At 33.9% G+C, this 25,469-nt stretch overlaps 1 protein-coding gene across 8 annotated transcripts in view; it reads left to right on the top strand.

Moving 5' to 3' along the window:
- The window catches only part of CCDC178 (coiled-coil domain containing 178), a 426,260-nt gene that overhangs the window by 383,842 nt on the left and 16,949 nt on the right, over positions 1-25,469 (top strand). For all 8 annotated transcript variants that reach the window (XM_038543570.1, XM_038543575.1, XM_038543577.1 and 5 more), the window contains one exon: positions 3,186-3,320. In XM_038543570.1, the coding sequence (XP_038399498.1) occupies positions 3,186-3,320 (135 nt within the window). The remainder of the gene's footprint in view (positions 1-3,185; positions 3,321-25,469) is intronic.

Consider the following 25,469-nt stretch of genomic DNA (forward strand, 5'->3'; position numbering starts at 1 on the left):
AGATATGTCAAAATGGACATTGATTTTTTTTTCTTTTGAATAGCTAGATAGTGATCATTACCTCAAAAGAAATAACAACAAATTCTATCTTTGGGCTTCCTTCACCAAAGAACTCACAAAGCAAGTGTTAGAGCCCAATTAACCAAATCTACAAATTCAAACTGGCCAGAAACTGTGGTCAGAAAACTCTACCATTCCTTTTTGTCATTTTAAATGTCTGAGAGTATACACCAGCTATTTCCTGTTTCAGCTTTCCTGATGCAATTGAATATTCTCTTTTCTCTTTTAGTATTCAAAATTGAGAGCACTTAAGTTGAGGATCTTTTTTTTCAAAATGACTCTTTTCCTGTTCCAATATGCTCCTTCTGAGTTTTGTATGAGAATATATCTTTCTCTTCCAAAATTATTGTAATATGTGCTTGAGACTAAGCTGTAGCCTTGTTACTCCATCAGTGACTTTAAATTCCATTCCTACTCCTGAGTACATGGCAGTTCCTACAGTGCCCTTGCTGTAACCCCATCCAATGTATTTGTATCCCTTACGGTTCTTTTTTGTTTCTCTAACACTTCTTCCCTCATCTCACCTTATCTTCCTTAAACTCTGAAGGAGACGGCAAGAATATAATCATTTTAGGAATAGGAGAGTTTCGTTTGAAAAACACTAGGTTAATTGAAGTTGGAGAGATCAAAAATCATTCCAGTTCCTTCGGCTTTCCAACCTAAATTCTACGTCTACCCAAAGGACATTTCCACTCAACTGAATTCTCTCTCTTTAGTGTTACCTTTACATATTTTTGTATCTCTTACATTCACTTTGTTTATTTTTCTCTTCTCTCATTAATTAGTAAGTTCTTGAGAGTCTTACTTGCTTCTATGCTTCACCACTAAAATTTTACTGGTTCACTTTATTGAGTTAATTTCAGTATTTATTGAGTAATTACTGTCTACTAACATCTTACAATTGGGCTTTTATCATAACTATTTTCTTAAAATAGTTTGTCATCATATTCAAATCTTAGATTGAATCAACTGTCATTTCTAGCACCTGAAATATTTTTCCATATATATTATTGTTGATCATCTAATTGTCTTTAATGTGGATATGTATGTGTATATTTGTGACTTTTATCGGATGCTGATTCTAGGAATTCCTTCAGTTTGTTTCTGTCCCAGTTCTTTTTTCAGAGGCCCATTAGGTATAAATTTAAAAACTAAACAAACAAACACTCTTTTGAGATATTATTCTTTTTTAGTTGATACATAAGGAACTTCTCCAGTTAAGTAGCTGAACACTTGTATGTAAACTAATCTAAGACCTTTGTGGCTAAAATTCAGAAGCTAGAATTCAGAAAAGTGAATAAACTAGATTTACTGTATGCAGCTGTTTCTCCTCGTGTAAGATATGGATATGGGAACCAGTACCATTCAGTTCACTTTGCTTAATGAGCTCCCACTTGTAAAACCTTTCACATGTTGAGAGCTCCCACTTGGAAAAAAGTTACCTTTAGTTTAAGGAATTCCTCTAAAACTCATCTTCCTCTTCTTATTTGCCCTTGTCATATTGCAGATACCATCATAATTGTGCAATGCAAAAACTAAAGTGTCTTAATGTCTTAGTGAGTATTTCTAGATATAGCATATGCTCCTCCAGTGGCTGTCAGAGTTGGCAGAAAAAAAATTATTTAAATATTATATTAAAACTATTAAATATTATAACTATTATAATTATATATTATAACTATTAAATATATGATGTTAACATTTAATTCAAATGTCCTTAAATTCCAGATAACATATTTTACCATTTACCAAGCTGAAAATTCTATAGTTTTCAAGGTTATTCTTATTTCACAAGTTAACCAATTAACCAAGAGTAGTGATTTCATTATTCTGTTGGCTTGCATAAATATCTGTGTATTGCTTATTACAATTCATAGTGAAGATAATGATCATAAACATGCAATGCCAGGTGACTATTTTTAAAACTGTTATTTTTAAGTAAACTATTTTATTGAAATATGCTTCCAGAGAAATTCATCCATGCACAGTCTGGTGAAGTTTTGCAAAGGAACTTGTACATATACCCAGTACCTAGGTCAATAAATAAAACATAAAATAGCCATACTTTGTGACATGCTTTTATTCTGTTGTGAAGAAATGTCTGATATGAAATTTTTAGTGTTTGTTTTTCATTCTGCAAAATATACTAAGAAGAAATCAACAACAATCCACATTACCAAAAAAAAGAGGTTTCAGTGACAGAATATATTTTAATATACAATTTTTATCATTTATTCTTATGAAGTTTATTTCTTTGGAAATAATCTAATTATTACAATTCTATATGGTGTGGCTATGTTAACTGTTGAGGGACATATATTAATTGTCTTGGTAAAACTTCTACCGTGTTTGTTGTTGTAACATCAACAACAAAACAAAAAGTATAGAATGCCTCACAGGAGAAATTCTTTTTCTGTGTATATTCGGTATTAGACGTGTCACCTCTAAACATCGCGTCCACTGTACTTTAGTGCAGTGGGATGTTTCCATGTCACATAGTCAGAGGGAGGTAGATTAATAGGGAATTCTAGCTGGAAATCTCTTCTCTGTTATTGTTCTCCCTCAGCAGTTGATGGCTAAGTTAATTCTCTTTAGTTTTGTCATGCTCTAAAGCACACATTGCCAAGCAATGGTAAGCTTTATGAGAAAAAAAAAAAAAACAACAACAACAAAGGAAGCAATGGTGTCCATCAAAGTCTTAAAGTTGCATTTTTAAACTTTGGCTTGACCTGATGTGCCATTCAAAAAAGCTTCAAAAGATTATTTTTTTAGAGAAAGGTTCAATATGTCCCGAGGCTATCGGTTTTGAGTTAAACTGGGTGAAGTAGAAATATTTTACTCATCAGCTTTGCAGTCACAGAGTTTGCCTCAGCTAGAACAAAACTGCTGAGGCATTTAGAGAAAATTAACCCCCCATCCTGGCGGCCAGATGTGACTGGTTTCTGATGAATGCACATGAGTGGGCTGAAAAATCAAGAGACTGTGAAATTCCTGTCAGGTCCGTACAGTGCAGAATGGGCTATTGACTGCTTTCTATATTTCCCTCCATCATTCTTCTTGAACACTGCCATTAATTTCCTCTCCTACTCTGACTTGTGTTTTTTCCCCCTCCCTCTTCCCTTTAGCTCTGTCAGCTGCAAAGAAGGATACACAAGGTGTGGCAGAAGCACTTCAAACTGGTGGTCCTCTACAGCCAGATGAGGCTGGCCAAGTTCCAGACAGACTCTCAAGAGAGTATTCAGAAAATATTAGCTGTGCAGGTAGGTGATTGCAGGGAAGTAGGAAAGATCATTCTGATCTAGATTGAAAAGCAAATGATGGGTAGTGTGATGAAGCATTAAAACCATATCCCATCAGAGTTTTATAAATTTTTAACCTCTTTAATAAACTGGAATTGCATGAAGGATGAATTCAGTAAGTTAGCATATATACCATGCATACTTTGGGGGAAAAGGGAGATTGAACTTATTTTTCACAAACCTCAAAACAGATTTTTATAAATACATTTGGTATAAATGTATATTTTCAAATCTTCAGGCTTTGCAGATGCCATTCAGCTGTTTAAGAGATACTGTCAACAGTTGCCTTGTGTTGCTTTTGTGTGAAATCTACTTCAGTGAAAATGACACTTATGTTTATTTTATTTAACTGTTTTCTTTCCCTCTCCATTTTGAAAGAGTCTTGCCCTCCTATGAAGATTTAGAGAGAACTTTATTTGAAAAATAAGCAATTTGGGATTAGAACGTAACTACGGTTCCAGATGTATGTGAAATTTTGCTGTTTGTTTCTATCCAAATTTTTAGTGGATCAGTTGTCTTTATTTTAAGGCTCTGATCTATTTTAGAAACCCTTATTAACTCCTTAAAGACTATTTTTGGAAAATCAATTTTTTAGATTAATATTTTATTATTCGAAATGTTATAACATGCATAAAACATGACTTACCAAAGGACAACGAACACCATCTTGTTCTATTAAAAAAAAAATAGAAGTACCTGTTCTATAAAATAAAATGCACATGCTCTTTAACACCATAATTTTGAGGTGAGTGGGTGGCTCAGTTGGTTGAGCTTCTGCCTTTGGCTCAGGTCATGATCCCAGGACCCTGGGATCCAGCCGTATCAGGATCTCTGCTCCCTGCTCACTGGGGAATCGGCTTCTCCCTCTGTCCCTCCATCCCGCTTGTGATCTCTCTCTTTCTCCTCTCTATTTGCTTGCTTGCTTGTGCATGCACACACACATGCTCAAATAAATAAAATCTTTAAAAAAAATAAAACCATAATCTTCATTAACTTGCAGCATAAACAATGCATGCTGAACCTAAACAAACCAAATCTTTTTCTAAATATTTTAATTACATGTACACTTCATGATGCGTAATTCACCACAATCAAAGGATTTTGCAGAATATTTCCAATGTTTTTCAAATTTCATTTTTACTGGTGGCTATTTTTGCTATTTCCTCTGAGAATGTATGTGTGTGTGTGTGTGTGTGTGTGTGTCTGTGTATCTACCCCATTTGAAGTACATATATAACTTTATATATGTATACTTTATATAAAGATGCCATTGATAATGAATTATAACAAAAAGTTAAAATAATAGAAGCTTAAAGTTTTGAAAAATAGAACTTAAATGTGTAGGTTTAATGGATATTCAGATACAAACTTGAATATAAACTACAGTTGCAGTATTTTTGAAGGCAAGAGCTTGTTTTTTTCTTTAAAAGTCTGTTAACAGGGGCACCTAGGTGGCTCAATTGGTTGAGCATCTGCCTTTAACTCAACTCAGGTCATGATCCCAGGGTCCTGGGATGAGCCCACACCTGGCTCTGTGTTCAGTGGTAGGCAGTCTACGTCTCTCTCCCTCTCCCTGCCACTCCCCCTGTTTGTGCTCCTTTGCATGCTCTCTCTGTCAGATAAATAAATAATTTTTTTAAAAATCTGTTAACAAATAATACATTAAAAATTATGGAGTGCCTAAAACTCGTGATTCCCTTTTAAATATTCAAAGGTAATTTGTCTGTTCTATTGTTTTAGAAAAATCTCATACTTCTGCCTAAGTGTAAATATTCTCAAAAATCTTACAAATGATAAATCCTCATTGTGAATTAGGCTGTATTTTGAAATATTGAAAATGTCAGTAGAAACTGATTATCAGTAAACTCTCAATCCATAACCTACAACAATCCTTATTCCAATTTTTTATTAGAAATCCACCAATACATTTTTTAACCAAATGTGATTTTAAGTTACTTATTTTGAGACTGTTATATAACAGTATAAATAAAGAGAAATTTTAGGATAGTTTCAGTAGGAAGACTCAACTACTATGCTTCTAGAGACACAGTAAGAAGGCCGGATTGTATTTGGGGAAACTAAGGAATTTACTGAGTTCTTATCTAATGGAGATGCCTTCAATTTATAATATTTCAACTTTGGCTTTTAATAGAAATATTGAAATATAATTTTCAGGATCTTCCCATAAAACTATAGAAATGAGGGCAATCCTCTGAAAAATTCAATTCCTAAACCTTCAGCATGGTACACAATGACCATCATGACCCAGTTCCTACTAAATGTACCAGCTTCATCTCTCTCCACATTAGTTCCTTAAAGTATAAAACCTCTTGTTTAACTCCTTCTTCCTTTCCTGTGCCTGTACTCTTACCTCTTTCTGTAATACTCTTTATTATCTTACCTGTTAACATCTGATTCAACTCAAACATCTTAACATCTTTTCTACAAAATCCTTCCTGAGCACCTTCCTTTTCTTTACCTCCTACCATACTCTGTACATATCACCAAACCACAGTTGTATTTTCAGACCTTACTCCCACTTGCTGTGCTTTTCTTCTTAAAAGATTCTAAGCTCCTTTGGGGCTTTACACAATCAGTGAAATCAGTTCAGTTCTTGCTCAGTTGGTTTTTAGTGTGTATGATAATAGCAAGGATATCTGAAAGTATCCCATGACTCTCTTGTTTTCACTTATTATAATATCAAAAATGTTTAAATGAAAACATGATAGAGTGATTTAGTATGTTTGCAGAGTGAGTCTGCACATGTCAGTCTCTACAATTTGAGTCAACATGGCTAAAAATTGCTTAACAGAACAGATACTATTGTTGTCTATTTTCATATGATTTAGTAGCATATCAAAACTCTGGAATCTAATGTTTTATATTTTGAAGATAGTATTAAAATTATGCCACAAAATATTAGTAAATTATTTTTTTAAAAGGTATTAGTGAATTATTTGATGAGAAAACCATCTGATAAATCTTTTAAAAAGTAAATTATATATAACTAATATTGAGAAAAAGCAATTCAAAATAAATGTTAAGCAGAAAAATAAAGCTTTGTTTCATCCTTGGTTTTGGAACAATTACTTGTAGGACTATCAAAAAAACAAATGCATAATTGGCAAATCTGCAGATGGCAGAAAACCAGGTGGGCCACATAGCTTTTGAATAACATAATCAAGTAGAAACTAGTAAGATAAACTATAACTGGAATAAAACATTGGTATATTTGATATCAAAGCCATTTATATAAAATATGCACATAGGGATTTTAGTTGACTGCAATTTTAACATGAGCCTAAGTGAGCTACTATGATCTTAAAATCAATGCCATGTTCCAGCTCTGGCAACCATTTGAGACATCTTGAATCTGACAGTGTAGGGCATATTTTACAGTCCTAACCTCAAATCTCAGCCCATATAAAGTACTATCATTGCAATATTTTTCTATTTTTATTTTTAATTTATTTAATGCTGTGATATTTAATACCTCTTTGGCATCTGGCTTAGAAAGAAGACTAGATGTTAACTCATAATTTAAATAAGAGAATGTTATGTGGCAAACACATTCATGTGATCTTAGACTTTGAAGGCACAAATGTTTTGTCTTGTTAAAGGAGGTGATAGTTACATTGCACTTGTTCAAAAGTTGAGTATATCTGCAGTATTTTATAAAGGTTTGGGAAGTATAGCTTAAGGGCCATTTTGATATATTAGAAATAGCAATCTAATAAAAGTCAAGGAAAGGGAAAAATGTACAAATTTAGAATGTTTAATTGTAAAAGGAAAAGACTCAAAAGGACAAACATCTAAAGGACTAAGTGAAGATTGGCAATGCCTGGACCCACGATGGAAAAGATGAGATAGTGGCTTTGAGCTCAGTAGGAAAACATTTGCTCTCCAAACATGCACTGCTAGTGCTTGAGCAAAAGCACTGCAGTGGTTGAGGGAAAGCAAACTGGCTAAGAATCAGCCCAGAGAGCACCTTCTCAGTCTGTACTCCTGGAATGTTCACCTGACCTCCTTGTGCAAACATTTGTCTGTGGTCTGTATCTCTTTACCCACTAGAATGTAAGCCTTCTCAGTTGAAAAGCATGTCTTATTTGTTCATCTTTATCCTCCTGGCACTAACGACAGTTCTTAATACGTAAGTACTCAAAAATATTTGTTGAGTGAATTGATTATTATGTGAATTGGCGAAGTAGTTTATTAAGATTTAATGTGATAACCTCAAAGTTCTATCTAAGCTCTATGTGCCTACTATTCTGTATGTTAATAACAAAAGCATTCTCTAGGTATTTTGCCAAGAATTTTGATGGCACAGAAGTAAGATGTTTAGTCATTTCAGACTTTTGTGCGTGCGCGCACACATACACTCACACATGCTGAGTACTTATAGGGACAAACCAATTTCTTATTTCTGGAAGATAACTATACAAATAAAAATAAGCCAGAAAAAACTGGCTAAAGATCCAAAATCACTTGGTTGGACCTGGGAAGAGGACCAGCCAGGAGGACCCTAAATTCTCCTTGTCCCACAAATATAACTAGATAACACTCACATCATCATGAATAATACAAAAGCCAACCTGAGGACTAGCAGAACAGACTCCACAACTAAAGGTAGAGAAGAGGCCACATCAAAGAAGGCAGGAAAGGTGAAGATGAGGTTTGGGAGTGAATAAGACCAGACTGTGACTGTCAGCAGTGGGGAGGGAGCCCATGGTGTGGAAAAAGGCAAAAATACAGACTGTTACACTGGAAAGCTCTCACAGGGAAGACAGATCCCCATTCCATATGGCTTTTAAAGTGAGAAGGGCAGAATCTTATAAGTTTGTACAACTACTAGGACTTAAAATATGGGATTTTAAAAATTGGTGGATTTAGGTCCAGGAGAGCCTGGAGGGCTCTGGAGGGCATTAGGAAGTAGAGTCCCTACCCTTAAAGAGACAGCATGACAAAAACCCATGGCAATACAGCATGGAAGCAGAAGTTTGAAAAATGTCACGGGCATACAGGAAGGAGAGTTATTTACTCATCTCAGAGCATGGCCACAGAGGCAATGATCACAGGGAGACCCCTCTAGGAACAGAAGAGCTAGAAGATACATTTCCCTCCCCCCACCCACCACAAAAAACAGGGCCACCTGGTGCAGACTAGCATGATGCCAACACTCACTACCTAACTTGCTTACACCAAGCCCTGTCCCCCATACTTTTGTATATTCACCCTTTCCAGTCAATCTTGCCTCAGTCCAGGTGCGTAAGGTCTCCTCTCCCAGAAGCCCAGCACAAACCCTACCAACACCCCAACTCCCAACCCAATCATTTTGTGGAACCTCAGTTTAAGTGGCCACATTAGTAGTGGTAACAAGCCTTATTTCACAAACAGACCAGGGCACATCTTGTTAAAAAAACACCCCACCCATCCAGTGAGTGAACATAGCTCACAACAGACAAAGAGAACCTCTGCAAATGACTGGACTGAAGGAAAAATTGGCTGGGACACAATAGCAGGGCATATGCAACACACATAGGAGACACTCCCTGAAGCCCCAGATCCTGGAGAACAAAAGACATTGCACTGTAGGGCACTATAGTATCTCTTCTTCATAAAACCATTATATTCAAGAGCAGGAGATATAGCTGACTTTGCTAACATAAGCAGACACAGAGAAGTACACAAAATGATGGGACAGAGGAATATATCCCAAATGAGAGAAACATAAAAACCACAAGAGAACCAAGCAAAATGGATATAAGTAATATGCCAGATAGAGAATTTAAAGTAATGATCATAAAGATGCTCACTGGACTTGAGAAGGAATGGAGGACATCAATGAGACCCTTAACAAAGAGACTAAAAAGAATCAATCAGAGATGAAGAATATAACAAATGAAATTTAAAATACACTTGGTAGAATAAGTAGCAGGCTAGAGGAAGCAAAGGAATGAATCAATGACCTGGAAGACAGAATAATAAAAAGTAATCAAGGCAAGCAAATGAGAGGGAAAAGGATTATGCAAATGAGAATAGACTTAGGGAACTTCATGACTCCATCAAGTTTAATAATATTCATATTATAGGGATCCCAGAAGAAGAAAGAGAAAAGGGGGCAGAAAATTTACTGGAAGAAATAATATCAAAAAACTCCCCTAATCTGGGGAAGGAGATAGATATCCACATCCAGGAGGCATAGAGATTCCCCAACAAAATCAACACAGGGAGGTCCATACCAAGACATATAGTAATTAAAATGGCAAAAAATGGTGATAAAGAAAAAAATTTAAAGCAGCAAGAGAAAATAAGACAGTTACAAGAGAAACTCCATAAGGCTATCAGCAGATTTTTTCAGCAGAAACTTTGTAGTCAAGAAGAGAGTGGCATGATATATTCAAAGTGCTGAAAGGGAAAGATTTACAACCAAGAATATTCTATGCAACAATACAGTCATTCAGAATAGAAGAGACAAAGTATTTCTGAGACAAACAAAATCTAAAGGAGTCGTGATCACTAAACCATTCCTACAAGAAATATTAAAGGGGATGCTTTGAATGGAAAGGAAAGACCATAGTGAGAGAACAAAAAGTTGGTAGCACAAAAGGAGTAACAATATGTATATCTATAAAAACCAGTCCAGAAATTCACAAAATAAAAGAATGTAATATATGATGCCATATATCTAAAGCATAAAGGGGAGAAGCATAAAGAATGGGAGCCATCAATTTAATATAGACTATTTTATGCAGAAGATGTTATATACAAACCTAACGGTAACCATAAATCAAAAACTAGTAATAGATATGCAAAGAATAAAGGGAAAGGAATCCAAGTATATCACTAAAGAAAGCCAACAAACCATGAAAGATAGCAAGAGAAGGATCAGAGAAAAACTACAAAAAGAACCACGTAACAAGTAAAATATATACATATCTTTCAATATATACATATTTATCAATATTTACTTTGAACGTAAATGGACTAAATGCTCCAATCAAAAGACACGAAGTGACAGAGTAGATAGAAAAACAGGACTATATACTGCCTTTAAGAAACTCATTTCAGACCTGAAGATACATGCAGATTGAAAGTGAGATACTGGAGAAATATTTAGCATTAAAATAAATGTCAAAAGAAAGCCAGGGTAGCAATACTAATATCAGACAAAATAGATTTTAAAACAAAGAGGGTAATAAGAGATAAAGAAAGGTACTATATAATAATAAGGGTGATGGTCCAACAAGAAGATACAACAATTGTAAATATTTATGCACCCAAAATAGGAGCACCCAAATACATAAAAACACATAAAACGGTTAACATACACAAAGAAACTAATAGATAGTAATACAATAATAGTAGGGTACTTTAACACCCCAGTTACATCAATGGACAGATCATCCAAACAGAAATTTCAGCAAGGAAACAATGGCTTTGAATGATGTGGTGATCAGCTGGATTTAACATATATTCAGAACATTCCATCCTAAAACAGCATAATATACATTCTTTTCAAGTGCACATGGAACATTCTCTAGAATAGAGTATATATTAGGCTACAAAACAAATCTAAAAAAAATCAAAAAGATCAAAGTCATACCATGCATCTTTGCTGACCATAACACTATAAAACTAGAAATCAACCACAAGAAAAAAATATTGGAAAGCACACAAATACCCGGAAGTTAAATAACCTACTACTAAACAATGAATAGACCAACCAAGAAATTAAGGAAAAATTTAAAAATTACATGGAAACAAATGAAAATGAAAACATAATGGTCCAAAATCTTTGGAATGCAGAAAAAGCATTTCTAAGAAGGATGTTTATAGCAATACAAGCCTACCTCAAGAAACAAGAAAAATCTCAAATATACAACCTAAACTTACACTAAAGGAGCTAGAAAAAGAACAAAAAAAAAAACAAAAACAAAACTCAAAACCAGCAGAAGGACTAATGAAGGCTAAAGCAGAAATAAATGATATAGAAACTTAAAAATCAATAGAACATAGCAATGAAATCAGGAGCTGGTTCTTTCAAAATATCAACAAAATTGATAAACCTCTAATCATACAAAAAAAGATTCAGATAAAATCACAAATTAAAGAGGAGAGAAATAACAGCCAACATCACAGAAATACTAACAATTATAAGGGAATAATATTAAAAATTATATATCAAAAAGATGTTGTATTTCCATGTACCACTAATGAAGCAGTAGAAAGAGAAACCCATAAATCAATCCAATTCACAATTGCATCAAAAACAGTAAGATACTTGGGAATAAACCTAACCAAAGAGGTGAAATACCTATACTCTGAGAACTCTACAACACTAATGAGAGAAACTGAATATGACACAAAGAAATGGGAAAACATTCCATGCTCATAAATTATAAAACAAATATTGTTAAAATGTCTATACTATCCACTGAAAGCAATCTACACATTTAATGCAATCCTTAGCAAAGTACTGCCAACATTGGTCACAGAGCTAGAACAAACAATCCTGAAATTTGTATGGAACCACAAAAGATCCTGAACAGCCAAAGCAACCTTGAAAAACAGAAAAGCAAAACTGGATTATCACAATTCCAGACTTAACTTCATATTACAAAACTGTAGTGATCAAACCAGTATGGTACTGGCACAAAAATAAACACATAGATGAATGGAACAGAATAGAAGATCCAGAAAGAAATCCATACTTATATGTTCATTAAACTTTGGCAAAGAAGGAAAGAATATCTGATGGGAAAAAGACAGTCTCTTCAACAAGTAATGTTAGGAAAACTGGACAGCTACATGCAAAAGAATGAACCTGGACCACTTTCTTACACCATACACAAAAATAAATACAAAATGGGTTAAAGACCTAAAGGTGAGATTTGAAACCATAAAAATCCTAAAAGAGAGGACAGGCAGCAATTTTTGTGATATCAGTCATAGCAACACTTTTCTAGAAATGTGTCCTGAGGCAAGGGAAACAAAAACAAAAATTCACTATTCAGACTGCATCAAAATAAGAAACTTCTATACAGCAAAGGAAACAATCAACAAAACTAAAAGACAACCTACTAAATGAGAGAAGATATTTGCAAATGACATATCTGTTAAGGGTTGTAAAATATATAAAGAACTGACACAACTCAACACCCAATAAACAAATAACCCAGTCCAATGATATGAACAGATATTTCTCCAAAGAAAACATACAAATGGCCAATAGATGCTTGAAAAGATGCTCAACATCACTCATCAGGGAAATGCAAATCAAAACCACAGTGAGATATCACCTCACACCTGTCAGAAAGGCTAAAATCAAAAAGACAAGAAACAACAAGTATTGGTAAGCATGTGAAGAAAAAGGTACCCTCTTGCACTGTCTATGGAAATGCAAACTGGTGCAGCCACTCTGGAAAACAGTATGGAGTTTCCTCAAAAGATTAAAAATAGAACAACCCTACAACTCAGTAATCACACCACTGATTTTTACCCAAAAAACATAAGAACATTAATTCAAAGGGATACATGCATCCCTGTGTTTATTTCAGCATTATTTATAATAGCCAAACTATGGAAGAAGCCTGTTTTCACTTAATAGATGAATGTTTAAAGAAGATGTGGTATAACTTTCTTCAGAGAGTTGCAATAAATCATCTTAAGATTTGTGTGGAATCAGAAAAGACCCCGAATAGCCAGAGGAATATTAAAAAAGAAAACCAGAGCTGGGGGCATCACAATGCCAGATTTCAGGTTGTTCTACAAGGATGTGGTCATCAAGATAGTATGGTACTGGCACAAAAACAGACACATAGATCAATGGAACAGAATAGAGAATCCAGAAGTGGACCTTCAACTCTGTGGTCAACTAATATTCAACAAAGCAGGAAAAACTATCCACTGGAAAGATAGTCTCTTCAATAAATGGTGCTGGGAAAATTGGACAGTCACATGCAGAAGAATGAAACTAGACCACTCTCTTGCACCATACACAAAGATAAACTCAAAATGGATGAAAGATCTAAATGTGAGACAAGAATCCTATCAGAATCCTAGAGCAGAACACAGGCAACACCCTTTTTGAACTTGGCCACAGCAACTTCTTGCAAGATACTTCCATAAAGGCAAGGGAAACAAAAGCAAAAATGAATTATTGGGACTTAATCAAGATAAAAAGCTTCTGCAAAGAAAAAGAAACAGTCAAAAAAACTAAAAGACAACCTATAGAATGGGAGAAGATATTTGCAAATGACCTATCAGATAAAAGGCTAGTATCCAAGATCTATAAAGAACTTATTAAACTCAACAGCAAAGAAACAAATGATCCAATCATGAAATGGACAAAAGACATGAACAGAAATCTCACAGAGGAAGACATAGACGTGGCCAACAAGCACATGAGAAAATGCTCCACATCACTGGCCATCAGGGAAATACAAATCAAAACCACATTGAGATACCACCTCACCCCAGTGAGAATGGTGAAATTTAACAAGACAGGAAACCACAAATGTTGGAGAGGATGTGGAGAAAGGGGAACCCTCTTGCACTGTTGGTGGGAATATGAACTGGTGCAGCCACTCTGGAAAACTGTGTGGAGGTTCCTCAAAGAGTTAAAAATAGATCTGCCCTATGACCCAGCAATTGCCCTGGGTAAATCTTTGGATTTACCCCAAAGATACAGATGCAATGAAACGCGGGGACACCTGCACCCCGGTGTTTATAGCAGCCATGTCCACAATAGCCAAACTGTGGAAGGAGCCTCGGTGTCCATCCGGAGATGAATGGATAAAGAAGCTGTGGTCTACGTATACAATGGAATATTACTCAGCCATTAGAAACGACGAATGCCCACCATTTGCTTTGACGTGGAGGGAACTGGAGGGTATTATGCTGAGTGAAGTAAGTCAATCGGAGAAGGACAAACATTGGTCTCATTCATTTGGGGAATTAAAAAATAGTGGAAGGGAATAAAGGGGAAAGGAGAGAAAATGAGTGAAATTATCAGTAAGGGTGACAGAACATGAGAGACACCTAACTCTGGGAAATGAACAGCAGGTAGTAGAAAGGGAGGTGGGCGGGGGGTTAGGGTGACTGGGTGACGGGCACTGAGGAGGGCACTTGACGAGATGAGCAGTGGGTGTTATGCTATATGTTGGCAAATTGAACTCCAATAAAATAAAATAATAAAATAAAGCCAAATCTCAATAAAAAAGATGTTGTATATAGATACAATGGAATATTATTCAGCTATAAAAAAAAGAATGCAATCTTGACATTCACAACAACATGGACAGAGCTAGAGAGTATAATGCTAAGCAAAATAAGTCATTCAGAGAAAGACAAATACAATATGGTTTCACTCATATGTGGAATTTAAGAGACAAATAAATTAGGAAAGAGAAACCAAAAAACAGACTCTTAACTATAGAGAACAGATAGTTTTGCCCAAACATCTTGTAATCACAATAAATACAAATTGTTTCATTGTACTGTCCAAAGTTATAAATTTACAGATTGGTCGTAAAGGAAATTCCATCACATTTAGAAGAGACACACCGCAGACAAATAGAAACCAAATGAAAAACATAGACAAAAAGAAAAAAAAATAGTTCTAATTTAAAAAGAAGAAATGGCTTGAACAAATATTATGAGAATAAAATTGAATAGTGCATAGGATACAGGGGAAATGGCAACTAATTTTATATTATTAAGGAATAAAATGTGATATAGGGAATACCAGAAACAAAGTGAAGAGGTAGATATATAAAATACTGGAAAATACCTAATTAAATGGTTGTATTACCAGGTATAGACAATAAACTTTATGGCTAGGAAGTGGAGAAAGCTACTTAGGCCTGAATTCAGAGTAATAGTTTTGTAAAATAGATGGGACTTGAAATAATCTTCCAGGAATGAGTAACTGAATATAGAGAAAGAAAAACAATGTGTGAGATGGAGGGAGGGTAACACCTTCAAGTAGAAAAGATCTATAAATTAAATATTTATAAATATTTATAAATATAAGTTAAATATTTATTTAAGTCTAATTAATTATTATAAAAGACTTGGAAAATAAATTCCATGGCTATGGAATAGACATTATTTCTTGATTTTTTTTGTTGGTTTTGCTTGTTTTTTTTTTCTTTAACAAGTCATCTGTCTCATCCTCACTAAGTGCCAACCATTGTCCTCTGTGCTTTATAAGTTTTAATTCATTTAATTCTTAAAGAACCCTAGGAGGTGTATGCATGGTGTTTCAATTTAACGAAAGAGGAAACTGAAGGACACAGAGGTTACATCTTTTGCCCAGGGTCACATAGCAAATAGAAGAGACAGGATTTTAACCCAAACACTTTGGCTGCAGAATACCTGCTCTTAAAAATCATACAGTGACAATTCTCTGTGTGTTTGTTACTAAGATTAGATGGTCTCAGAGGAAGACAGTGAAAAGAGGTAAAGTAAGTTCTTAAACAAGGTCACAAATTTAACAGTCTGACTAATTTAAGTTTGCTGTTAGAAGAATGCAGTGAACATTCAGTAAATAATTATTAACCATTCATTTATCAAACCAAGTGCTAAATTTTTGGTATTCTCATGTCAAGTATTTCTTCTCATGGTATTAGTGTAGCTTATCAGCTACCAGTGGAGAGTTCACTTAAACCATAAAAAGTATAAAAATCATATGGCTTTTTTGGTGAAAAACATGAAATACAGATCCAAATAAACTCAAAGAACCTCCCCCCCAAAAAAGATATTTACATTGTAGTCAACATTTGAAAACTAAAGATAATGAAAATTAAAAATAAAATGTAAAAGAATCCAGAAGAAAAGAAATCAAAAATTACCTCTAGCATCTCATCAGAAACTATGAAGTTCAAAAGACAGAAGACTATCTTTAAACTGCCTAAGGGAAAAGTAAACTTAGAATTCTCTATCCAGCAAAAATATCAAAATGTAGGCCATATAACCATACTAAAAGTTATATTTTAAAAATGGACTAAAATTTCCAATTAAAAAACAGATAATAGTCACATTATATAAACATACAAGACTCAAATTTAGTTATCTATTTGTCTATAAATGATACACCATGAAGACACTGATAGGTTAAAAGTATAAGGCTAGAAAAAGACATGCCAGGGACGCCTGGGTGGCTCAGCAATTGAGCATCTGCCTTTGGCTCAGAGTGTGAGCCTGGGATCCAGAATCAAGTCCCACATTGGGCTCCCTGCATGGAGCCTGCTTCTCTCTCTGCCTGTGTCTTTGTCTCTCAAGAATAAATAAATAAAATATTTTTTTAAAAAAGAAAAAGACATGCCATGCAAACCAAGTTGGTGAGGCTATATTAATATCAAATTAAACTTCACAATTTAACTATAACCAGAGATCAAGAGGGTCATTTCATTAAGAGAAAGAATCAGTTTATCAAGCACATATAACAATTCTAAATGTGTATGCATCTAATAAAAAAATTCAAAATACATATGGAAAACATTGAGAAAAATTGCAGTAGAAATAAAAAGATGTGTAATATAATTTGAGATTTTTTTATAATTTGAGACTTTGATATTCCTCTCAGGAATTAATAGAACATGCAGACAGAAAACCAGTAAGAACATGGAAGAACTGAACTACACTATCAACCAACTAGACCTTATTGACATTTATTGAACATTCCATTCAACAATAACTGAATATACATTATTTTAAAGTGCATATGGAATATTTCCAAATACATACCATATCCTGAGTCATAAATCAAGTTTAAATAAATTTAAAAGATTGAAATAGTGTGGAATATGTTGTCTGACTACAATTAAATTATCAGAAATCAAGTTGAAAGGTACTTGAAAGATTTCTCAAATAAATCACACACTTCTAATCATGTGGGCCAAGAAAGGAATTATAAGAGAAATTAGAAAATATTTTGGGTTTTTTTTTTGTTTTTTTTTAGAAAATATTTTGAACAGAGTTAAAGAAATCCATGCAAGATTAATCCATATGATGGAATTAACAGTTTGAGAGGCATGAAGCTGAGTATTTCCTTCAGGTAGAATTAGAGGGCCTCTGTGGGCAGATCCTGGAGCTGATATAGGGAAGAATACAAAATACGGTCAAAGATGTGATGAGGGCCATATTTCTAGTGGGCCCCTAACTTAGCATTTAGCATATGGAACTTAGGCTAGCACCTAGGAACATCCTAATAAAGATGTGCAATAAATGAATAAGTGAAGCTCTTCTTAACTGTTAATGTAACCCAGCCAATACTATTTACTTTATATGTTGACTTGACTGCCAGATGGTTTAATTGAATGTGTTTAAGAGCTTCCTTTATACTCCTGTTTCCCTCAGAGTGGTTGCCTCTGTGTTCATAAACTTTCATTCTTTAATTCTTTGTCACTTATGGTGTTGGTCTTCTGACTCTTTCACCTCTTAAAATATAGAAGATTCTCTCTGATAAAATCTATGAGTGCCTAGGATAACAATGGTAGCACTGAAATCACCTCTCTTTCTTCCACTTGAAGATAACAAAGGAGAACCTCAATTCAAATACTGATATCTAAGGTATGAAAACATACTCATTTCACACAATATATCAAAGTGGTGTAAATTTAGGTTAATAAAGCATTTTTCAATATTAAATTCCATCAATTAAATTAACTTCTCTCTTTATTCTGCTAAATAGCATGTTAAAACCAGAGTGTAACCCTTTTTATTTTGAAACAAAGTAAGCATATTTATGATTGATTTTATTAGAAAGACATAAATTTTTATGTGTTCTGATTTTTTCCCTTGGACTTAAACAAAATAATACCCAGCATTTTTTTTAAATTCACTTTATACAGACAGTACATTTTTCAAGTGGAAGAGCCATGTCAGTGGTGTGGGGGAGAGGAGTTTTTCAAAGACAGAACTTTAAGTTTGAAAATTAGTGACTAATGGAGCATATCAGGTAGGTATTTTTCATACAACTTAGCATCATCATTATATAATGATGCTGCTTTGATGTGAGATTAATACAGACACATGATTTTTCATCCAAGAGTATCAAGATTATAGAACAATGAACAGAGCAGTTATAACAAGAAGAAAATATTAGGATAAGATTTTAAAATATAAAAAAGATTTGAAGTAGACTTATTCACAAATGGTACCAAGTCTATCAAAGATAAAGAGAAAAAAATGAAGATGTAAAAAGTGACTCAGTAAATTTTAACATGGGAACAGGATATTATAGAGTTAAGATAAACACCTCCTAGTATTTATATATATAAAGTGTACATGAAGTGAGATCTAAGGTACACTGCGTTGCATCTCCTATCTCAATCCAACATAGTAAAAGAGATTTTACCTTTAGGCATTTTTTCTTGTATGGATCTGCACATATTATCTTAAGGGGACAGAAATCTAGCATGTTGACCAAACATTGACTTGAAAACTCTTCCCATTCATTTCTTTTGCATCATTATCTGTCAGTTGGTAAAAACATATTTTTTTCTGAACTAATTCTGATGGCCTTCCCTAAATGATCTAGATTTATGGAAATATAATAAGTAAATTTACATTATATTTACATAGCAGATTTCTTCATGCGTATCTGATTTGTGAATTATAACAACCATCTCTGATGGGAGATGAGGACTTGTTGTCCTTTTTGAGGGTTTGATAACTGAGCTGTAGAGAAGCTAAGACTTGCCCAAAGACTAGCAAGTAATGAACCTCTGAGCTAACTTCTTGTCTATTATTTCTACTTCTGGTCCCTTTTAACTAAAAATCAGTTTAAAATCTCTGCATAGTGAGCCCTGTTTGAATCCCCTCACTAGCGAGAAGGAAACTCACAGAGCCACACAATTAGTCAATTTGGGATATATTTCTGAGGAAATATTACAGGACACTGTAGTTATATCATGGAATGTATAAGCCTTTGTGTGCCTTACTGAACATGAACATACTTCAGTTATTGCCACCAAGCCCTGATTTTGTCAAACATCTAGAATTTTATGGTACACACTTCATTCTATATCACACATTTGGAGACAGCTTCTTTACTAAAACAAAGCTGCTTCATAGAAGTCCCTCTGTCTTTGTCATTACCTGAAATAATTATGATATTTCAACACAGCTCTAGTAAATGTGTTGATAGACATATCATAGATTATAAATGCATCTATTGAAATGCTAACCATGGTTGCAAAGCAGATTATCTTATTTAAAGACACTGGTTTTAAAATTTAGACATTTAATTTAATTATCTTTTCCCAGAAGTATATAAGGAAATCAGAAACCTAGTGTGAATAACATTATCTTCACAGAAATGAAAATTTGCAAGAGCATTTTTTGCCACAAACTCAATAATTTTAGTATAATCACTAACTATGTTTTTGTTTTACAGAACCAGTATGATTTGGAAAAAGAATAAAATTGCTTTTAAAGTACAAAAATAATTATGAACCACTTGAAACGTAATGTCTGTGTTTTATTTCTCATCAGAATTCATTAGTGTGTAACATCAATAATTTAGCCCATCATTTGCCAACACTGACTTGGCTCAGTAGTTCAATCATGTAACCCTGTAAACTCACTTTCCATTAAAATGAATGTTGCTGACAAAGGATAACTAAAGAGATACTTCATTTATTAACTAAAGAGGTACTTCATTTATCAACATTTTTAAATTAGGAGTTTGGGGCCACAGAAGCTTAGCTGGATGATTTATTTGAAGGATCTTTATATTAGACCTAAAGACTTTTTCCAAATCATACAATGCTACCCACAAAGATAATCGCATTTCATTTGTGAACATGTGACTCAGGACGCTCTCTTTAGAGGCAGGCATAGCCACCTGCAGAGAATCAAATGACCTACCAGAATGAAAACTTGACTGCTTAGTATAAAATTATGAAATGTGCAGCATTCTCCTATATCCTGATTTACTCCATTGGGCATATTTCTTACCAAACCTATAATACGACATCCAATATTCTAATATCCTAATGTTGTTAAAATTGATTTGAGGATTAAGTAAATAGGCTAAAGTTAGTTAATAATGAGTGTAAGACTCCTCAATATCCACAAATTGTACTTACTACATTTAAATTTCTCATCACTTGCCATGACACACACCTCTGCAGATAGAAGCGCCTATAGATATTGCTGACACTGTTTTGAACAAGAGTTTCATTTTCCAGAGCTTGATCCTATATCTTACTAGTAGGTTAACATCACATCATTTGAGATGCAAAAAGCAAATAGATAAATAAATAAAAACATCTGAAGTGTAGTGAGCAAAGCATGAAATCAAAATTCCTTATATATGTTAAAATGTTCCTGTGATAGGCCTTCAAACATATAATTTCCAGTAAATATGGCAAGACGGTGTAATCAAATCCTTCCTTGCTTCTTCTGTAATAAATTAAATGCATGTTTCTTGTTAAAACCTTTTGATAGAAATGGAGGATCTCTGCATTTAGCCTTTAGATTTGCCAGCTGGCATCTTTCCCTGTTTTGGATCAAAAAGTTCTCAGCCAGCTGATTCATTCAAAAGTCAAAACCCAGGGATGATGTTGGATTATGAACTGTTATCTTTACTGTATCAAGCTACTTCTTTCTCTTATTTAATCTCCTCTCCCCTTTTATCTTTCCATCCTTCTTTAGAAATATTTATTCTGACAGACTCTAAATAATAATGATCCTACAGGAAAGTTTTCTCATGCCCTTTTTATGCTTTCTCTACCTTATAAAAGTTAAGTAAGGAAAAAAAACCTCTTCAAAACATTATAAATAAGAAAGTATTCATCTCACAGTGCTGTGGTAGTAGTATTCCACAGTCGTTTTGTGAAGAAATAGAGGCAACTGCACTATATCAATGCAGATAACTTCTGAGGGTAACTAGTGTGTTCCAGCATCATTGCATTAGCTGATATTTCTATGCCACTTTACATTTCCAATTTGTGTTTATTTTAATTTGACTATCACAAATAACCCTGAGAAGGAAGATTTTACTATGCGCATTTTACAGATATGTTAACTCTCAAAGAGCTTAAAAGAACATCTCTGTGACACACCATGCATTTGGTAGAACCAGATTTAGATCCCAGATTTTCTGATTCCCAGTCCATACTCTGTAAATGAAACATGATGCTGCAGAGTGCCTATGTTTGGGATGAGAGAGAGAAATGAATATATATTGTGAATCTATTGTGGAAGACAAAAAAAAAAGTTAAGCAAAGGAACAAACTGGAAGCAACTAGTCATTTTAAGAGAGTTCTAGTACACAAGTGGCATTTTTAAAAGCTAACACATCCAGACTAGATTTTCAGTGCAAATATTTGAGAAATGGAGCTGAGAAGCTACTGTTAAAAATGTAGGTCTACAATTACAAGATCCTAAACTAGGGATCTTGTAAACAGCAAAGGAAATGAAGAAGGGGGAAATGATGGACATTTCAGAGGCATAGTCACACTGACTTACTGAATGGACTCAAGACCAGCAACAACATGACTCTAAACTTTGAAGCTAAAGATAACCAAAATAATAATAAAAAGGAAGGAGAATTGGTAGGGCCTTAATCTCAAGGGAAGAGTCTCATTTAAGGTTATACATAACTGAATAAGAGAATGGGACCTATATCAATATATCTCTTAGCAACTGAAATACTTATTGGGACATAAGTGATCAATAAGGACTATAACAACATGTTTTGTGGCCAGACTATAAAGACACAAAGCCAGACATTTTGTAATTCTGAGGAAGTTAGTGAATAAAAAAAATCAGAGGAACAATAGCAAGTACCTTAGGAAATTCCTAGGTTCAGCTGGAGAGAAGCATGTCATAATCAAAGGAGAAAGAAAGAAGACCAAGAATTAGGAGAAAAATTAAGAATATACTATTAACAAAAGCCATGAGAAAAAAATTTAGGATGGTGGTCACTAATGTCTGCAATTACAGCCAAGAACTTGTGTGTCTTCAAATTATATTTTGTTCCATTGTAGACTGCATAATTGCCTCAAAATAACATATGCATTTTACTTAGGCATTTGAAAATTTAGCCTGGAATTGTACTAATTCACAGCCTCTGCAGGAGCATCCTAAGTGTGTTTTGAAACAGCCCCCATATACAGAGGGTGGGAGACTGTGCATTTGATTTTGACTTATTGTGAAAAACATTCCACAGTCATGGCATCTGTTAAGCTAAATGGCTGTTTATATTATACAATATGACATATTATCCAAATTAAGTCATTATGACATGAAACAGTTTATGCTGTACTTCTGAGTTTTGTATAAAATTTATATATCCCATTCAATATTTGCCAAAAATTAAACCAGAATACATGTAAACTTATCATGAACACATGTAAACATCACACATGAAAAGAAATGTATAGATGGTCAGTATCTGAGCCTTTAAAGGCCTCTGCCATACATCTGACTTTATTAAATGAAAATTATGCATGATTATTCCTTGATCTTTCTCATTTAAAAATGTTTGTAGAATTTTAAAAACCAAAAAAGTAAAAGGATATATCTAAGTCACAAAACAAATATGGGTAAATATGTAAATTAGTACTAGATGGAGACAAATGAAAGACCTTTTAAATATACATTAGAGAAGAAAATGGACAATCTAATAAATGAAGAGCCTGTGTCTAGCAAATGCATAAAAGAAAGATAGGTAAAAATGGTAATAATATAAACCTTTTATTAGAAAAAAGAATAGAGAGGTACCTGGATGGCTCAGTTGGTTGCACTTTGGACTCTTCATTTTGGCTTGGGTGATGATCTCAGAGTCCTGAGATTGAGCCCTGCTTTGGGCTTGATATATCTCTCTCTCTCTCCCTCTCCCTCTGCCCCTCCCCCATACCTGTGCTCTCTATGAATGAATAAATAAATAAATAAATAAATAAATAAATAATAAATAATCAGCAAATTCAAATGACACAAATTATACAAGATAAATAAATTAGATAAAGAGTTTACCACATTATAGACAGACAAATTGTTTTTAAAACTCCTGAAAATACTGAGACATAGCAAAGATCTGGGGAAGTTGTGTGTGTGTGTAGGTGCACACACACACAAAAGAAGGAAACTTTTCATTAATTTAATAAATATTTATTAAATATATGTGCATGCATTATAGATATAAAGATGAAGAAGATTCAGTTCCTGCTCTTATGAAAAATCTAGTCTGGTAGAAAAGACAAGTCAAGAGGCATTGTTAGTATAGTGTGATAATTGCAAAGACAAAAGACAGAAGTGGGAAAACTTTTCAGCCAAAAGACAAAGGAAGTACTAAACCTAGATCTGAAAGAAGGTTGTATATTACTGGAGTTATAATATGTTCATATGACTCATAGAATTCAGTTGAACTAGAGCTACAGGTGCGTGTACAGAGAAGCAATAGCCAAATCTTGCAATAGTTGTGTACCATGAAAAGATCTTTATCCTGAAAATATTGAATAGAAGAAAGGGATTGGGGGTTGATAAGTGTAAAAGGAGGGAAATGATAGTATCTGAGGTTTAGAAAGATTTCTTAGTTTCATATGTGGAAAGTAGAAGGTAAGGTGGGTAGTGAAGGGGGAGGTAGAGAAGAGGTTTCATGACAGGAGATGGCACTGATTAGGACACCCCTCCAGTTTCAACAGCTAGTGGCCTCAAATAAGGTAATGTCATTGAGATAGAAAAAGTATTTGGGAGATAATAAAAGACAGCTAAGGACAACATTTGTCTTTAACTGGATGTGGCACTTGATTTCTAGCATAGTTATCTTTTTTACCTCTCTACGAATCCTGGTTTGGGAATTCAACAAAACATCATCCTCCACCTTTCCTTCTTTTCTTCTTTCTGTTTTACAAAACAAATACTCTTTGATAAGTCTCTTTCTCTTCTGGGCATTGTCTGATGCTGCATTATGTTCCTTTGAAGTCATCTCCATCACTGCCTCCCTCCCTCTCTCTGATACCCTCAACTCTTACATGAAAAATGTGAACATCTTTCTTGCTTCTGTAATTCAGAGATTGTTTTTTCATACCTCTTTCATGGCAACTGCTTTTATTAAAGCTTAACATTCTTAAATTTCTTTCACCAGATAGATTAGGACGCTGAAAGCAATGCCGTATTCAGCTGTACATTCCCAGTAGTGTCAAATGCAAAGTAAAATGCATGTTATTATGTTGACATATATGTCAAGTATGTATATATGGCATTTGACATATAACTATAACATGTATATATGATATATACTTATCTTCTGCAAGAGTCTTTAAAATTCTTGCATTCAGGGTTCCTGGTTTGTTTAGCATTATGCTCTATAGAGTGTTAGGGGGCATACATTTTAATAGGTTCTGTTTAAATGCTTAACGAAGAAAATGGGCAGGTTTATCAAAGGATGATCTGAGATAGTATCCTAGGAAGTAATCTGATGATGAATTAATTAATAGACAAATCAGGGCAGTGTTAAGAACAATATCAGATATAATTTTGCCATAGTTGAAGAAATCTATTCTTTTACAAGATACGCCCTGGAGGCAGTGGATTTTTTAAGGCAAGTAGAGTACAATTTATTTTTTAAAATAATATTTGGGAGATCTCTTGTGTATTAATTTTCCTGGTTCCAGTCTGCCCTTGAGGCTAGAAAAAAATCAAGAAATTGTATAAAACCAATTGTATAAAACCAAAGTGATGAGATACATAAAAGGAAGCTTATGAATTCACATTTCTAGAAATTCTAATGTAAAAAAACTTACTAATTTGCATTTATTTATGAGCTCATTATTTACAAGTAAATATACAATAGCAAAAAGTTCAGTAAAAATAAGGAAATCCATTTTAAAAAAGAATTTCAAGGCTGCAGAAATTAACAATGAAAGATTATGTTACTAGATTATTTTACAAGAGAGGAGAAAAATATCTATTCGAGTCCTACATCAGGCTCCCTGCATGGAGCCTGCTTCTCCCTCTGCCTGTGTCTCTGCCTCTCTCTCTCTCTCTCTCTCTCTCTCATCTCTCATAAATAAATAAATAAAATCTTTAAAAAAAAAAAAACAAAAAAAAAAAACAAAGATAAGTTCAGTGATGGGATAAACATGTCATATTATT

Source organism: Canis lupus, chromosome 7, assembly GCF_011100685.1.
Source record: "Canis lupus familiaris isolate Mischka breed German Shepherd chromosome 7, alternate assembly UU_Cfam_GSD_1.0, whole genome shotgun sequence".
Taxonomy (NCBI): domain Eukaryota; kingdom Metazoa; phylum Chordata; class Mammalia; order Carnivora; family Canidae; genus Canis; species Canis lupus.